At 29.9% G+C, this 17,084-nt stretch overlaps 1 protein-coding gene across 1 annotated transcript in view; it reads right to left on the bottom strand.

Annotated features, from left to right (window-relative positions):
* The window catches only part of LOC124367471, a 133,248-nt gene extending 117,985 nt beyond the window's left edge, over positions 1-15,263 (bottom strand). The window contains exon 1 of the mRNA XM_046824311.1: positions 14,870-15,263. Within this exon, the coding sequence (XP_046680267.1) occupies positions 14,870-14,879 (10 nt within the window). The 5' untranslated portion in view covers positions 14,880-15,263. The remainder of the gene's footprint in view (positions 1-14,869) is intronic.
* Between the last annotated feature and the right edge of the window lie 1,821 nt (positions 15,264-17,084).

The raw sequence follows: 17,084 nt of genomic DNA, 5'->3' as shown, positions 1-17,084 counted from the left end.
TGGGTGTGATATTCAGTTGCAGAGTCTGCAGACAAAGAACTTAGGCGGAAAGTAGGTCAATGTGTAGGCCAATGTTTAATGTGCCGTAAAGAATGGACTCGACTTTCACTAAAGCCTTCAGATAATATCCTTTGTTAGTACAGACATTCAAAGAGTATGGTTTATAATTGCAAACTAGAAGCTCAGATTTTGAACCTAGAGGACTTATGTTATAAGATGTAACTTTTTATTCAAAATTTCAGACATAGTAATATTTATTTGAATAATCTACATTCCTGTTTTTATTTAAATGATATTGTTTTATATTTTTATTTTTAGTTTTCTTTTCTTTTAAGGGCAAATTTCTATAAGGTATCTTATATTACACAAAATTAAGACTTTAAGTGTATAACAAATTAAAACATGAAATAATATATGTATGTTTCTTTTAATTTTAATCCGTCATTACAAAAAAGCAAACAGTCTATTTTTTATCAAAAGTATATTCTATACAATCGTTGAATTTCTATATTTGTATTATTTTTATTACAATAATACTACAACAATATCATAAACTTAACCTCTAGAAGAAATATATGTTTTATATCAAACAGAATGGATCGCTACACAACAACAAAAATACAATATAATCTTTCCATACTTTAAAATATGTCAACTGCAGCATTACTTCATGACCAGTGGCTCATAGGGGCAATATCCCCCCTTACTATTTATTCTAGTAATTTTATGGAATAAATTATTAGTCTAGTAAGGTACCAACCATGTCTTAAAGTACAGTTTACAATTTTTGTATAAAATATTCCCAATAATTGTTCTTTGTGTGGGGCTTCCAACGTTATTCATTAATGAGAAAAGTACCAATAATATATGAAAAAATGCAAGTACAAAAAGTACATCTACATAATATAAAGTATTATTAAGTTTAAAGTGTCAGATATTTTAGTTAAAAACATTTATTCTAATTTACACTTTACTACTATTTGACATATTTGTTACTTAATATTTTTACAAAAACAAAATATGTCACAAATCTTCAGTTTCAAGTGGGTTTTATTCTTCAAATTTATTTAAGCCAGTTGGTGTTAACACTAAACTATATAAAGAGATTTAAACATAGATTTCCCCATACTATTTAAAATGGGAATAATTTAATTCCTTAACAACTTTTCAGTGCATAGTTAAAAAAATTAATGATTCACCCAGAATTTTTATGTCTGAACTTCTCCCATCTTTCTACGACTTCCTGTTTGCTCACAATTTCATTGTCAAATTCGGACTTATAGAATTGGCTATGAATTCATGTTTCTTAATCAAAAAATTGAACTACTAAAAATTTAATTTAATAAAATTTAATTTTAAACTACTTTAAAATTTACTTAATGTTTAAGAAAAGATATACCTGCCGGCAACATTAAAAAGTATACTTTTATAAAAAGCTTTATTCTTTTTTAACACTATGATTTAATTAAAAGTTATTTGTAGCACAGATGTTTTAGTTGTTATTACTTATTTTTCAACAGAAAATAATAAAGCTAAGAAAAAAAAACAGGAAAGGACACACACAAAATTAGGAAACGAAGTGACAAAGTGGCAAGGCGTTGTCAATAATCTGCTAGGTGTAAGACCACAAATGACATTGGCTCATTTATTTATGGCATCTAACATCTATATTGATCTGCACTTTCCAAACTTTTTGTTTTCTTAGTAAGGGAAACATATAATTTGTTGTAAAGGATTAACAAAACATACAAAATCTTATTTTCAATTGCTGCTGATCTTCATTACACTGTGTTAGCAGTAACTAACAGAATGTTAGTGCGTATAAACTTATTGGCTGAGCTTTAGTGAAGTCTATCACTCGTAGAGCTGGAAATAATTCACTTCTGCCTGCTGTCCACATGATATTTCGAGAATGAACTAACCTATAGACTTGACATTGTGCATGAGCCTTCATTTCTATATGAGGAACACTGAGTTCAATGATAGCATACATACCCATAGGATTTGGCTGGGCATTAGCAAATATTATTACATTTGTCTTATGGGTAACCATGGTGGTAATGAGAAAATAGCAGATTAAATAAATTTGTAAACAAACCCAATACACCCATAAGAGATTTAAACATGTGACATACTAACACATTAATCTAACTTACCGAACACTTAAATCATTTTATAGTGACAGTATGTAGACTTTCACTGTCTACGCACTTATAAAAAAAACAAATTTCATGAATAAGCCATGAATTTATCATTGAGCAAGATATGTTGAGAAAGATTTCACATGTAGTTGTACATGAAACTTCATTTCTACAGGAATGAGTTATATGATGCGTCATTTTTGAGTCAATTTCTCTTTTATATGTTTGTCTATCTGCCTGCAGGACATCTCGAGAATGAAATGAGCTATAGATTTGAATTTTGCATGCAACCTCAGTGAGGCCTGCTATGCAAAAGTAACTTATACAAACATTTGGTACCACATTTACTTCATTAGGATTAGATAAATAACAATAAAATAAATGTTAAATAATCCACATTTAAGAGAAATTTCATAGACTATTAGCTTATTGAAATAATAAAGATTAATATATTACCTTGTAACTTTTTAAACAGTCATAACTGATTAAGTAACATATAAACTTTTGAATGTCAACATCTTAATTATATGGACACTAAATAGCAACACCATTAATTTCTTACTATCAATTATTTCTATAATCTGTTTTGACAGCTTTTGAAGCAGTGGTAACTGATATCATTAAAACAATAATGTTGTAAAATAGCCAAATAATAAACAAACCCAAAGTGAAAAAATTAATGTTTAATTAAATCAAAACATACGAAAAATAAGACAGAAAATGCAATATCTTTTTATTTAATTAACGTTCTTCATAATTTTTTAAACTTTGTGTTTGCTTATAATTGGCCTATTTGACATAATTCTCTTCAGAATGAAATTTTCTACAAGTTTTGGTTAAAATGTTTGCATGCTTATTAACCGTTTCATGAAGTTAATGTACTCCAAATCTAAACAAAGCATGTTTTTCGAGACCGAATTTTGCATATTTTGTCTGATATCTCAGATATGAGTGGTCTTACAGGTCTGGGACGTTTTTTATTCAATTTTTCAGTTTAATTTACATAAAGTCCGATAAATTCAACACCTAACTTTACACCTTAAAAACACCAGTTGTGCTTTTATCTGTCCTTTCCCAGAAAATCGAGTGACATCTCAACGTTCAAATACGAGTTGGAGTTTTTGGAGTATCGAAAGAAAGACAAGACAAGTCTAGTTACTGAATAAGAAAAGAAAAAAGAAAAAAAGACTGACTTATGGATGTATTTTTAGACAAACTCAGTATATTGTAGGGTAAGTGAGTGTTATTCAGTTTTTTTATCGTTTAGTGTCTTCTTTATTTTGTGCTGATTCCTTCAAAAATATATTGTGAAGAAATATTCAGTGTAACCTAGCAACAGATTTTCTAAAATGTTGATGGTGAGTCTTTTCTAATATTAGGCCTATAAATAAAATAAAACTACAAGACTTTTACACTAGTTTTATTTGAAAATTGGGGTTTGGTATTTCAATAAAATAGAATAGGATTTTTCAACCCTGATTCCATGCTTCAGTGATTTTCCTCAAAAAGATTTATAAATGTCAGAAAATCTTTGTGATAGAATTGAAATTGCTTCCAAGCATTCCCAAGTAGTATATTTAAAAGCTAGGCAGAAGTATATAAATAATATAAATATGCATTTTCAAATATTTTTTAAAGTAGTTTTAGCTATGATAATATGTAATTTTTTAAATATATAGATCAAGCCATAATTCTACCTAAAATTTAGAAGACTTGTCCTTAAAAAGACCTTGACTCTGAATACCCATAGATCTTAAGGGCTAATTTTAGTTCAAAACTGTTTAAAAAGAAATCAGAACCTATATTTATCAAACTCTATATTTATAAAAATATATAAATATAGAGTTTGCTATGAACATCTACTTCCATGGGAGAGGGGTGTTGTTTATATTACAAGTCAACAATTCATTCTAAACCCCTTCTCCCCACACCACCAACTTAAAAAATTGAAATGGCGAAGTACTCCACATGACACATAAAATCAGAGGATTAAAATAACAACTTTTTGTTTAAAAAACTTCAATCAGATAACTCATTTTTGAAATATTTTGAAACATATATGTGAGTGTTTCTAAATAAGTGTTTCAAAAGTTGAATGTCCTATGGGGTATTTTGCTTTGAATTTCTTAAGTTTTGGAAGGAGGAAGAAGTGTGTTGACTTTTATTGTGAACAACTTTCCCCATGAGAGTTTTGTAGATGTTCATTGTAAACTCTGTATTTATGTCAACTCTGAGTTTTTTATAAATAAATACAGGCTACAAATTTTAAAGCCAGTCCTAATTTCTAAAAAACGTCAATAAGGATAAGATGCACACAAGAGAAGTTTCTTGGCGACACAAAAATGGGTATGTTCTGGGAGGGTCAAGTTCATTTAATAGAAAGTAGATAAAATAATCTGACATTTTATCTTTTGTACTTAGGAGTTTCAATGAGTGAATTTATTTTACCTGCCTACTGGTTTAAAATTGAGTCGATTGAGGTGTTTTTTACACTGGTCAACCAACTGGAATCTAAATGATGTGTTGTGTGATATTCAACCTTTAATTCAAATATTAATCCCAGTAGACTCTTGTTGTCTGTGTTTCATAATAAATTCTATCAAAAAAGTGGTATTTAAATTATTTTGTAATAATCCTGAATTTTATTTAGCATAAAATATAACATTAGTTCAGTATTTCAACCTTGATACAAAATTGAAATAAAATAATTCAGCAAATTGTTGTATATCAATTAAAAGTTCTGATTCTTAGCTATAAGATATTATATGTATTGGCAGTATGTTTTCTTTTCTAAAGAATAATTATGTGTTTTATAATATTTTAAAAGCAAATTTTGATTTGTCTATTTTAACATTAAAAACATTTTTACAATAACAAAGAACAATCAAATATATCTACTCATCTACTAAACCATTTATCTTCAATACATAGCATATAACAAATATTTGGGTAATATGTAAAGCTCTAATTTTATTGGCCAATACAAGTTTTATGTTTTTGCAACTTTGTTTTATTATTACTGAGTGTACAATCCAACAATTAGTAATAATTGAAGAACCTGGTAAATCTGCTTGTGACAACATTTCCACAGCTAATGCATGTGCATCAATGTGAACCAGTCTCTCCAGTACGGCCGTTGACTCACTGGTCTCTAAAGGTCAACGTCCTAACGTTCATATAATACGGCTGGTTCATGTAAACATCTGATATGTTCAATGTTGTTATGTATCCACTGATATTCATTCCCAATCTACTGAATCTTTTTAAGTAAATGGAAAAGTTCAGTCTTTAATCAGTAAAAGTTATTATTTAAAAGCTACATAAATTATGTTTTCCTTTTGTTTTATTGTGTATAGAGTTACAATACTATAACAAAAAAACAACTAGTATATTGGTCTCATAATTTCATTTATTGAAACCACCCATAAGAGAATAAACTAAATACAAATGTATTTGTAAGATTACAATCATTAATTTGCTCATTTTAAGTCCATTACATATTTTGATAGAGTTTTACATGTGTTGTAAATTTACAAAATACATTTTTTCATTTATGTTTTCCTGTAGATATATATTTTTATCATATATTTTATAGAACGTTGTCAAACAGTTTTAGGATTACTTCTTTATATTGTCTATGCAATAATTAGTCAGCAGCATGATTTCAAAACTTTTATAAGACGGCTTTGTATTGTTAAACAATAAATAAATCATGTACATATAGCTAACAGATTGAAACATAGATATTTAGGTCTACTATAACTCAAACTTGTTTAAGGCAAAAATTAAAGAAGCAAAAATTAAGCACAATGATGGGTTTATAAATAAAGCTAGTAATAAGTGTTTAGCTGCTTGGGAAATTATTAAAAAAGAATCAGGGAATTTCAAACCAGATGTCTCTCTTCCCCCTATAACACCAGATCAGTTCAATGACCACTATATACATATTGGTAAAGAAATATTGCAGTTAAGTCAGTCTACTAGTAGTAATAGGATAAGTCATGAAGTGTTTTTAACAAATGCTAAACGTCCTCCGGTAAAGTTCTGTTGGAAAAGAGTGGATGAGGGAGAAATATGTGACATTGTAAATTCTCTGAAGATATCAAAATGTGAGGATATTTTTGGATTTTCAAAAAAAAATTGTGAAACAGATGTCTCCATTCATAATGAAACCTTTAGTGTACATAGTAAATCTTTGTCTGTTGTTTTCTGTCTTTCCAAACTGCTTAAAAACATCCAAGAGTATAACTCTGTTTAAGAAGGGTGATAGAATATGTATTGATAACTGTAGGACCACAACAATGGTATCAGTATTTTCAAAAATTTGGAAACTTGCGTTAAAAAACAATTATTAGATTATTTTGATAAATATTAAATTCTTTCATGTAGCCAGTTTGGTTTTCATCCAGGATATTCTACAGTTAAGGCCCTAGATATTGCTGTGACAAAGATTTTAAGGAGCTTTGAGGATCATGACCTTGTGGGAATGACCCTTTTAGACCTCAGCAAGGCCTTCGATAGAATTTCTCATGGTGTTCTTCTGGAAACGCTTGAATATTATGGAATAAATAATGAGCAATTACAATTTTTTCAGACGTATCTGTGTGGCAGATTGCACATGGTATCGCATGGTATCGGTTGGAAATTAGATTTCATCTGCTAAGGAGGTTCTTGCTGGAGTCCCACAGGGTTCTTTCCTAGGTCCTTTGCTATTTGTACTATATACTAATGACTTGCCTGTTAATTTAGATTGTGATACCATACTGTATGCAGACGACACCTCTATCTTAGTAAATAGAAATTGTTTAAATAAAGTGCTCAATCAAACTAATAGAGTAATTAACACAGCCAATGTATGGTTTGATTCTAACTATCTTAAAATAAATGAAAGTAAAACGGAACATATAGTGTTTACTTTAAGACAAAATGCATTTAATGCAGATAGTAAAATGACAAAGCCAATAAAACTCTTAGGTGTCACTATTGATCAGAAGCTTTTATGGGAGGATCATACAAACAACTTAATCTCTAAATTGGCACGTGTTTGTTTTTTATTGAGAAAGTTAAAGACCTGTGTAAGCCAAGAGTTGATGAAAATGTCATATTTTAGTTTTTTTTCACGCTCATTTATTGTATTCAAATATTTTGTGGGGAGGTAGTACTGGTGCGGAAAGAGTTTTTTTATGGCAAAAAAAGGTAATAAGAATCCTTTTTGGTTTAGATTTTACGGGTAGTTGTAAGCCTTATTTTTCTACTCATAATATAATGACTGTACCCTGCATTTTCATTTTTCAAAATTTAATTTATGTAAAAGAGAATATTAATGACTTCCTCTGTTTTAATGGTATCCATAGTTATCAAACAAGAAATGTAAACAACTTAGTCCTGCCTATTCCTAGACTAGAAAAACATGCAAAGAGTCATAAATATTTACATATACAATTTTTTAACAAACTCCCTGAATCATGGAGATTATTAGATTTTAATTCATTTAAGAGGCAGGTTTCTAGTTGGCTGTTAAGTCGTGCATTTTACTAAATAAGAGAATTTTTAGAATATAATATTAGTGACAGTTAAATGTGGGTATTTTAAAATTTTTATTCAATGTAATATTGTATTGTATTATATTAGTATTAGTGTTTGTGTTATTTATTGCACATAATATGTTATTGTTATATAATAGTGAACTAACCAAAAATTACTATATTATTATTAGTATTGTTTTTTTATGTATCTTTAAATTAGCAAGCTGTGATATTTTATTGTTGGAACTGACGAAGCCTATTGTAATTTTGTATTACTTAATGGTTAATAAAGATTTTGATTCTTGAACTTGTATGTTTATTATGTTTTAGATTAGCTATCCCTCAATAATTTAAATTTAAGTACAGAGTAGTTTATGAAAAAGAGGAAAGTGTGGACCAAAATTTCCAAAATTAATAACATGGAAAGCAATATATTATACTGTACTATACAACGTATGTATTATAAAATTATACAAAACACCAAAACACATTGGTCTGGCCAAATGTGACTATTGACACAAATGTAATTAATATAAGGTAAAGGAAATAAAGGCAGTAATTCTGATAACAATAAAAATGTAGTAATGCTACTGTCAGTTTTTTTTCAGATTCGTTCTCAATGTTTTATGCCCTGGTTGTAAATATTATAGAAACTGTTAAATTCAACATTTTTTAAGTCAATAAAAAATCAATTTAAATTTAATATATACCTGTCCTCATGAATCAACAACTGATTTCATTAAATACATAAATAAATAAGGTCTTATTCATTAGCGTTTTACAGTCATACAACAGTGTTTGACAAATCCACAATGTGAATAACTATAATTATATCTAAATTTAGATAACCATACCAAACAAGCACACAATAAGCTCAGGTTGACGTGTGAGGATCTGTGAATCCACCCCAATACCAAACAACACCATAGCCATAAATAATTATTTATTATTAAAAATAACAAAACACAATTATTAATTTAGTCAAGCAAAGTATAGTTTTAAAATTTGTTTATCTCTTATAACTTAATCACTTAATAGTTATAGAAGATAAAATAGAGAGATATTAACATTGTACTCCTAAGATCCAAAGTATGAGTACACTTTTTTTGTTGCCTCCAGCCTTGCACATTGCTGTTGTAACATGTCTGCATTGCAACAAAATAAAAAGTGTATGCTTTCTTACATTTTATCTTATGATACATTTACTACATATTGAGTTATATTAATAATAATGATTGGTGATAAGAAGATAAATTAGTACCTGAACAGTTATGGAGTTTCAGGAATGTTAGAGACACATTTTTTGTTTACTACACAATTTATTGAGTATGACTTGTTGCACTTCTTAAAAGCACTTAATTTCCAGAGTACAATCAAATACAAACATTGCAGCATCCATTTAATTTCTGGTACCGATTACTTTTTGCTTACAGAAAAATGTTGGCCTTTGAGAAGAAGTAGCATCAGCAGTATATTTGGAAAATGTCAGTACAAACGGGAGGTTTTATGGAAAATCCCAATATTCAATCCCCAATATTATTATTAATTACTAAAATAAAATTAATTAACTATCTATCTTGTGTTTTCACGTATACCATATGAAACACCATCATGGCTTTTCTCAAATAACTTTAAATGTCACATCCTGATGTCATAAGCTGATTTTTTTATTACAAGCAAATTATTATTGACCTCTATACTCAGAACTCAAGAAAGACTGAGAACTCAGAACTTATTGACAGCACCAATCTGAAGATTAACTCATCAAAAGCAAAATATTATTGTAGGAGGATAATCCAACAGCAAAGGGTATTAGGAAACCTCTAAAGATGTAAGGGTGGTACATTCCTTGTACCATACTAGTAGCAAACAAGAATAAATTCATCACAATAATTAGTCAATGATAGATTGCTCAACGCACTGTTATTGTCACGTATTATTCCTAACAGATGGACATTATGATTATTGTATTATTCCCAAAACTATTGATTTAGACACCTTAGCTTGAACAAATTCATGAGGATTTTAATCATTATACTGATAACATGAGAATGCCAGCATTCTAACTGTAAGACTTTTAGTAGATAACATATTTGTTATTTATTAATAAATTGTTTTATTATTTGTTAATAACAGATTTTTTCTATAATCCGTATGTATCTGTCCTTGCAAGTGGTATGCCTGCCTGGCCGTTGGTGAAAGTTTAGAAGATCCACACATTGTGTCAGAGAGGTATTTAAGTAGCCCTAATTTCACCTAGTAAAACAACATTCTATACCTTTACCTTTGTTACCTTCTATATATTAAAAACATTTTATTTATAATGTTCAAGTTGCATAAAAATTTACCAAACGTTATTAAGAACCAGCAGTAATGAAACAACCTGAGTATCATCCTTCATTTTTAAGCTTTAAACCCTGTTGTGGCCTTATTTTGGTCAAAGAATAATTGGATTGTCTCATTTAAAGATCTTATTCAGCAACATATCTTATTCATCTAAACACTTTTTAGTTTTCCTTGTAAAAAGTCTGTACTTTTTTAATATTAAAACAATGAAATACATAAAAGGTTGGCATTTCTTTTTAATAACCAACAAAAATATTACAAAACTAAAAAGCATTTGGATGCTTATCGTGTCAATTTTTAAAATAAGAGACTTTTCATTGTTCAACGATTAAAAATATGAGAGTAAAAGTATTTGAGATTAACATTGCTCTTATGAGTAAAAAATCAAGCAATGGCAACAATACAGCCAACTTAAGTAAACTTTCAAAGCTTGAGTCACATAAAATGAAAGCCAAAATTTAAAAAAAACCAAAATTGCAATTTTGAAAAAACCAAGTACTTGCAAGTTTATAATATTTTAACTACAAGTTTATGCTGTTTTAGTACTTGTTTTCATAAATATACAGACTATAAAGAAATTAAAAACTGGTATCAGTAAAATTTGACGGCTGGAGTTACCAATCATAATTTCAATATTATATTAACATATTCTGCTCTTCCTCCTGAACAAAACTATGTGCAGTTTTAAGGAATGGAAATAAAAAAGTGATGATTTTATATTGTAAATTAAAATGCATTTAGTGGTTATATTTAAATATTGTTCTTCTTGTTATCTATGTTTTTCAGCATTACCTGCGGCCAATAGCTCATCTGAGCATTCTGTTATTAGTACACATGTGTTCTGAATTCACGTTGATAACCATGGCATCCATACATTAGTCTACTACTGTGAGTTCAATTCTAACGCCATTTAGTTTTTAAAATTATGTAAATTACACAAGCAGTTAAAATGTTAGGGAATTCATTAATTCGTTATTTAATTGACCACAGTATTCTTTCCGAGTGAAATGCAATGAAAATTAAATAAGAAATGCCTTTATTGAAGAGGTGGAGTTAGGGCTATCAAGCCCTCTCTACCTACTACTCAACCTCATACCATACACTGTATAGTGAATTTAAATAGTTTAAAACAGGTGCAGAAAATTATTAATTTATAATTTAATTACAGAATAACAAAATGGCTTGTCTGAAAAAATTAAATGAACTTACTGATTCTCAGTATGAGATGACATGACAATGTCTCGCTTTGTTCCGGTTGTTCTAAATTCTGCATGTTTTTATTTTATTATTTACAGTAGTATTTTTATGTATTTTACTATAACGCTATACACAAACTTTAGGATATTGTTCCATGAACCAAGAGGAGCTAAATACTAAATACAACCAAAGGGTATCTCTTTTCGTTTACCGTCTGTCTGTCTTATTTGTTTTTAAGTTTTTTTTATTTCAGAAACTAGTAAAGATTAAAAAAGTTCAAATTTGATAAAACCTTGTTGAACAAAAAAACTTGTAAAACTTGCAATTTTACCTAGCACTGATTCTCAACATACAGCAGCATCAACCAGTTGTAACTGGAAGGGTTAAGGTGTAAATACAATTATATTAATTTGTTATAGTCTACTGTGATTGTAATTAACTGCATTTAAATTATCAATATTTGTGTTAAAATTATATTGTCATCTTAATTTTTTTCATAGGTGACAAATTTTTCAATTTACTAATAATGTGCCTGGAAGCTTTAATATGATACACGTTAGCCTCTAGTAGTGTTTTATATTTGTCCAGATGCGTATGAGTTAGACATTCAGCAGTGTGCAACTTTTCTGAGAATGATGGAAAATTGGGATAGGGACACAATATATTAATCACGATCTGACATGAAGAATCAGGAAATTTGAGCAACAGTTTTGTAAATGGGGATTTTGCTGAAGTTGATCATGGAGGATGAAAAACACGCTACATGCATACTGACTGTGGAGCAGCTATGTGCATAACAAATAAACCCAGCAGTACCGGGTGACAGCACCATTGAAAACTCTGCACTTGGAGGGTTTATGATGGTATTGCCAACAGTCTGAACTGCTTCTTAGAGTCATTCATAATCAAATCTGAAATATCAATTTGCTATCTAATAAGAACTATCTCGAGGGATGTTTTTTGCTTATCATTAGTAGTGTGGTGCTGCTGCGCCTTCACTGCTGGTAATAAATTAAAAACAACCCTCGAGATATTGCCTTATCAGGTACTGGAGAAAATGTCATAGGGTCTGATCATAAATGCACATTTTCATGATCACATTTAAGGCCTGTTTATTAACATGGGGTGAGACCACAAGTAGTTGGTTATCATCTTGGAAACAAACGACGGTCTAATTCTGAAGACGACTTCTAAAATAAAATAGGTAGGCTATTCAATAGTTCTTTTCTTCTAGAACTAAAACTTAATTTTATATCATTTAAGATACAGTCTTAGTATTATATAGAGTGTAAAAGAATAAAGTGTAACAACAAACCATAATCTAAATATAGTTGTAGAGGAATCTTAGCATACATTTTATTACAACAATAATATCTAAATATAGAGATATCAACTACAACAATATAATATATGGTTAGTGTATTTAGATTTCTTTAGATAAAAAAAATTATTACAATGATTATCAATACACATCAATCAAATAATGAATGTCCTTGAAGAAGATAGCTTCCATTGTTATGAAAATGAAAGAAGTTATAATGCCGTCCTGATTCCCTGTTTTCCTGAGAACCAAAAAATTCTTTGCAGTAAGGTCTGTAACTGTAAACTACATTAGAAGTCATGCACTTAACCACTGACAATTTAAAGAATTTTTAGAAGAGTTTTACAGTGAATATTCAGATTTAGGCCTAATCTACAATACTGAAGTCTTGGAAAGGTTTTTTTTACTTGCGTTCTGAAATTGAGACTTTTTTTGCTACTAAAAGTAAGACATTGGAATATGACTCGTCATTTAAACTACCTTAACTTAAGCTGCAAGGTCCTGGAAAATTTGTGTGATATGTATTTATATGTGAAAGTATTTGAAAACAAATTAAAACACTTCAAAATGAGCATAAAGAACATAAACTTAAGTAAGTCTTACGGAGGAACTTAGAGAAAGGTGAAGAATTTCATATTGATAAATATGCTGAGGCAGTTGAACACACGGAGAACAAGCTTCTTGTGCAGTTTTGTGAATTTCATAACTTTTTAAATCAAATTCTATTGAAAATCCTTTTGAAGTAGATGTACTTAACGTAGAGGAACTTTTACAAATGGAAGTTATAGAGCTAAAAACTGAACGACTAGTTCAATAATAACAATTCTACGCTATCGCCTAAGTGAAATGAAGGCAAATGATTCTCCCCGTAAGTTACCAGGAGCCAAACCCACATGCTGAAGCCACATATCGTCACTTTTAAGAAACAATTCACATAATTTCCTCATATTCATCGCTATTTTCAAAAACTTAGTTAGCACACAGGACTTCTTGCTGTTTATTGTTTACATTAAAAATTACTGTAACTGATGAGTTGAAATGAAATATTAACCCTTTGAGTGCCAAGTATTTATTGACTGGGTATACTGAAAAGTGCCAGGTATTTTTCTAGTGGGTGTACCTAAAAGTGCCAGCCCTTCTGAAGGCATTTTGCAAGGTTTTAGTAAAAAATTCACAGTTCGATTATTTAATAAGCTATCAACATGATTCTTTTTTTATTTTTATCTGAAAACTCTGTTTAATTAACATAAAATAACAAAGTTACCATAACACTAAATTTAGGAATACCAAAAATGGACTTACCTAAAAAAAATTGAAATTTTTTTTTTAATTTCATTTTTCAACCAAATTATTATGACCAAAAAAATTCATATCATTTTCTTAGTCCCTATCGCTGGAAATCGTATGCAATTAATTGTCTGTAAATCTTGAAAAATTTATATTTATCTTCAATAATGAGTAAGTTATACAACTTTTAAGAAACTATTGTCACATTGTTTCCGGTAGCTACATATGGCAACCAAAAATATTTATATGTGAGTTTCATAATTTAAAGTTTGATCGGAAGTGTACTATAACAATTTATTTTGAAAAGAACGATTCTTCACAAACATTTCAATATGATATTATTTAAAAATATTAAAGGTGAAATCTTTTAGTGACTTTTTCCCGAACGTCCGGTAAAATCGGACGTCAGCACCTTTCGGCCAACTTTTGTCGTCCGGTAAAATCGGATTTTTGCATTCAAAGGGTTAAGTTGAATAAACTGTAATATCAAATTATTTATTTGGATTAAAACAATCAACCCATTCGATTAAAACAACTGAACATGTGTAGGCTGCTTATTAACAAATTCACGTCAATGTGGTGCTCTGGAGCCCCACTCACCCTTAAAACCCAGCGTGCGGCTCTACACACTCATACTCACTTACCATTACGTCAGCCCGACCTAGGGCTCTGGAGCCCCACACTAAATATGATTTATATAGCGAGTTGAACCCAGCTGTATATCCAAGACTTACCAAATGTGTCATATGTATATACCTAGCATTTGGGAATAGCTTTTAACGCTTCTTACAGTTTTTTGACATAGCCTATAAAGTGAAAAATACATACAACATTAAATCAATAAAATCACAATCATCACGAACATATTAAAGTCTACCACTGAATGAGAACAAATATCTTGTTTTTGTTTAGCAACTGACTTCCAAAGGCATTTTACATAAAAGGATTTCTAACTGGAGTTTCAAAATAAATTAACCTGATTCAATAAAATACATAACTTTCTAAAATAGAAAAATATTTATTCGGAGAAGTAAAATGTATCATTAACTTACCAGCACTCATTCAAGCTCGATTTTTGACAATTTCAGGAGGGTGAGGATGGGGCTAATGTTTAAAATAGGTGATAACAAACTTTTCCAAAAACTGCGACAGTTCAAGTATATTATACTCTCGTATGATGTTCTTATAAATATGTATGAATTTAAAAAAGAAAATCTAAACTTGAGGCACGCACTCCATCAATTATAAAAACACAACTGCAACAATCTCAATCTGTCAAAATCATTCCCATAGCTCAATTTCAGACTCATTCAGGTAAACGCACATCGACTTAAACTTCTAAGCTGACAGGAAAAGTCACTTTGTATTTACTTCACTTGTCTTGTATAGAAATGTCATTTTTGACACGCACATCTGTTTAATACTTGACAGAATTGAACTAAAGCTTACTTGAAGATACACAAAGACAGTCGGATGACTAGACTAATGTGACGGTCAAAGCCTGTCACGGTGTTACGTAGATTAACCAACACGAACCACTAGAGAAAGAAAAATAAGACACAAAGTAAACAGATAGCAGACACCTTCAACAAACTAATTTAATTATACTAATGTAAAATTTATTTATTTATTATTATTTCAACGGCATCCGCCAATATACAATAATTTCACAACATTTTCATGCAACTTAAATATAACATCAACAAAATAAATAACAACTAATTAAATTACAGAAAGTAGTGATTATGCAGTGGAATACTATAACATCAACAAAATAAATAACAACTAATTAAATTACAGAAAGTAGTGATTATGCAGTGGAATAATAAATAAGTATTAAGATTTGTGAAATAATGTTACAATTGTGAAAAATCACAAACATCATCTCCAACTGATATTAAGGGGAAAAAACTCTATCACTCATTACTGTTGCAGTCTCTTTTTAAGGTGTGCGATGCTGTCATAAAACATATCACCATCGGAAGGAATGCTGTTTCCACGCCTATGAAGTCGAGCAATAGGACCGTGATAGCTGTAATTGTTTGAGTGGTGGCAGGTTGAAAACATATTCCTGGATCTGGTTCCAGCAGGATAATATATAAATATTATTACATATATATTTATTACATACATATTACATATACAAATATAAATAAAATACAAAAATAAAACACTTTTCTTACTATTTTAATAAATATTAATTTTTAAAGCCAACCGATTCTTTGACAATATTAGTACCATTACATGGTAGTATTTATGTAACGACCCGAACCCAATATTAACAATAATTCAAGAAATTATGCTTTATTTGGTTATACAAAAATTTCAGTAAGACTGCTGACAATGCAGAGTCAGCACCTGCGTGTGCTGGAAGGCAGTCTAGTTCAGGCCTCAGACTCGTAGACATGTAACTCTCTGTCGCCCTATTATAAAATTTTCTAAATTCTTTCAATAATGTAATTCAATACTTTATATCATTCAGAAGTGCTCTCCCCTTTTTAACCAATGTAAATTGTGTGATTTCTATAAATTAATCATTAATAAACAGTGTTTTTAAAATTCAATCGTTGTTGCACAAACTTTATTTCTTTTTCCGGAATCGTCCGGTGGTGGCAGCGGATACCAAATCCTCAAATAGGTCGCGTTACAGATTTGGTGGCAGCGGTGGGATGATCGCGTAACTTTGGGACAATTTAACTGTACAGTTGATTGTTTTCCCGACGCCGAAGTGACCACGTGAACATCAAAATTATTCAAACAGTGTAATCCAGTGTCAAGTACAGTTTTAACGGCTAGGAAAAGTTTTTTTAAATTTGGATTTTGCAAAATTTTGGAATAAAAAGTGCAACAGGAAGACGATGGAATTGGATGAAGGAATCTACACGTGAAGACGCCAAGCCGAGAAAGGACGCCAAGAGACGACGCCATCTTCGTCACGTCACCATCCTAGGAGACGGAAGCGGAGCAACCAACCAACATCGTGGGTGATAGTCCGGTCAATTTAGCCAAAAAATAGGGGTAACTTTGCATTAATTCCCAGAAAGCTGAAAATTTGCATAGATGTTAGGGACACCATTGTTATGAAATTGTGAAAAGTCCCCATCGATCCCATGTCTGCAAAATTTTTTATTCAAGGTCAAATTTCACAAAAATAGGTTTTTTGAACTTTTCAGCAAATTGGTTAGTTTTATGGAAAAAATATGTCAAACAAAAATTGTAGATCATGCAATTCTCTACAAAAAAGCCCCTTCTGCTTTTTTTCATAAC

Source organism: Homalodisca vitripennis, chromosome 1 (genome assembly GCF_021130785.1).
Source record: "Homalodisca vitripennis isolate AUS2020 chromosome 1, UT_GWSS_2.1, whole genome shotgun sequence".
Classification (NCBI taxonomy): domain Eukaryota; kingdom Metazoa; phylum Arthropoda; class Insecta; order Hemiptera; family Cicadellidae; genus Homalodisca; species Homalodisca vitripennis.
This window is presented reverse-complemented; position numbering and strand designations above follow the sequence as displayed.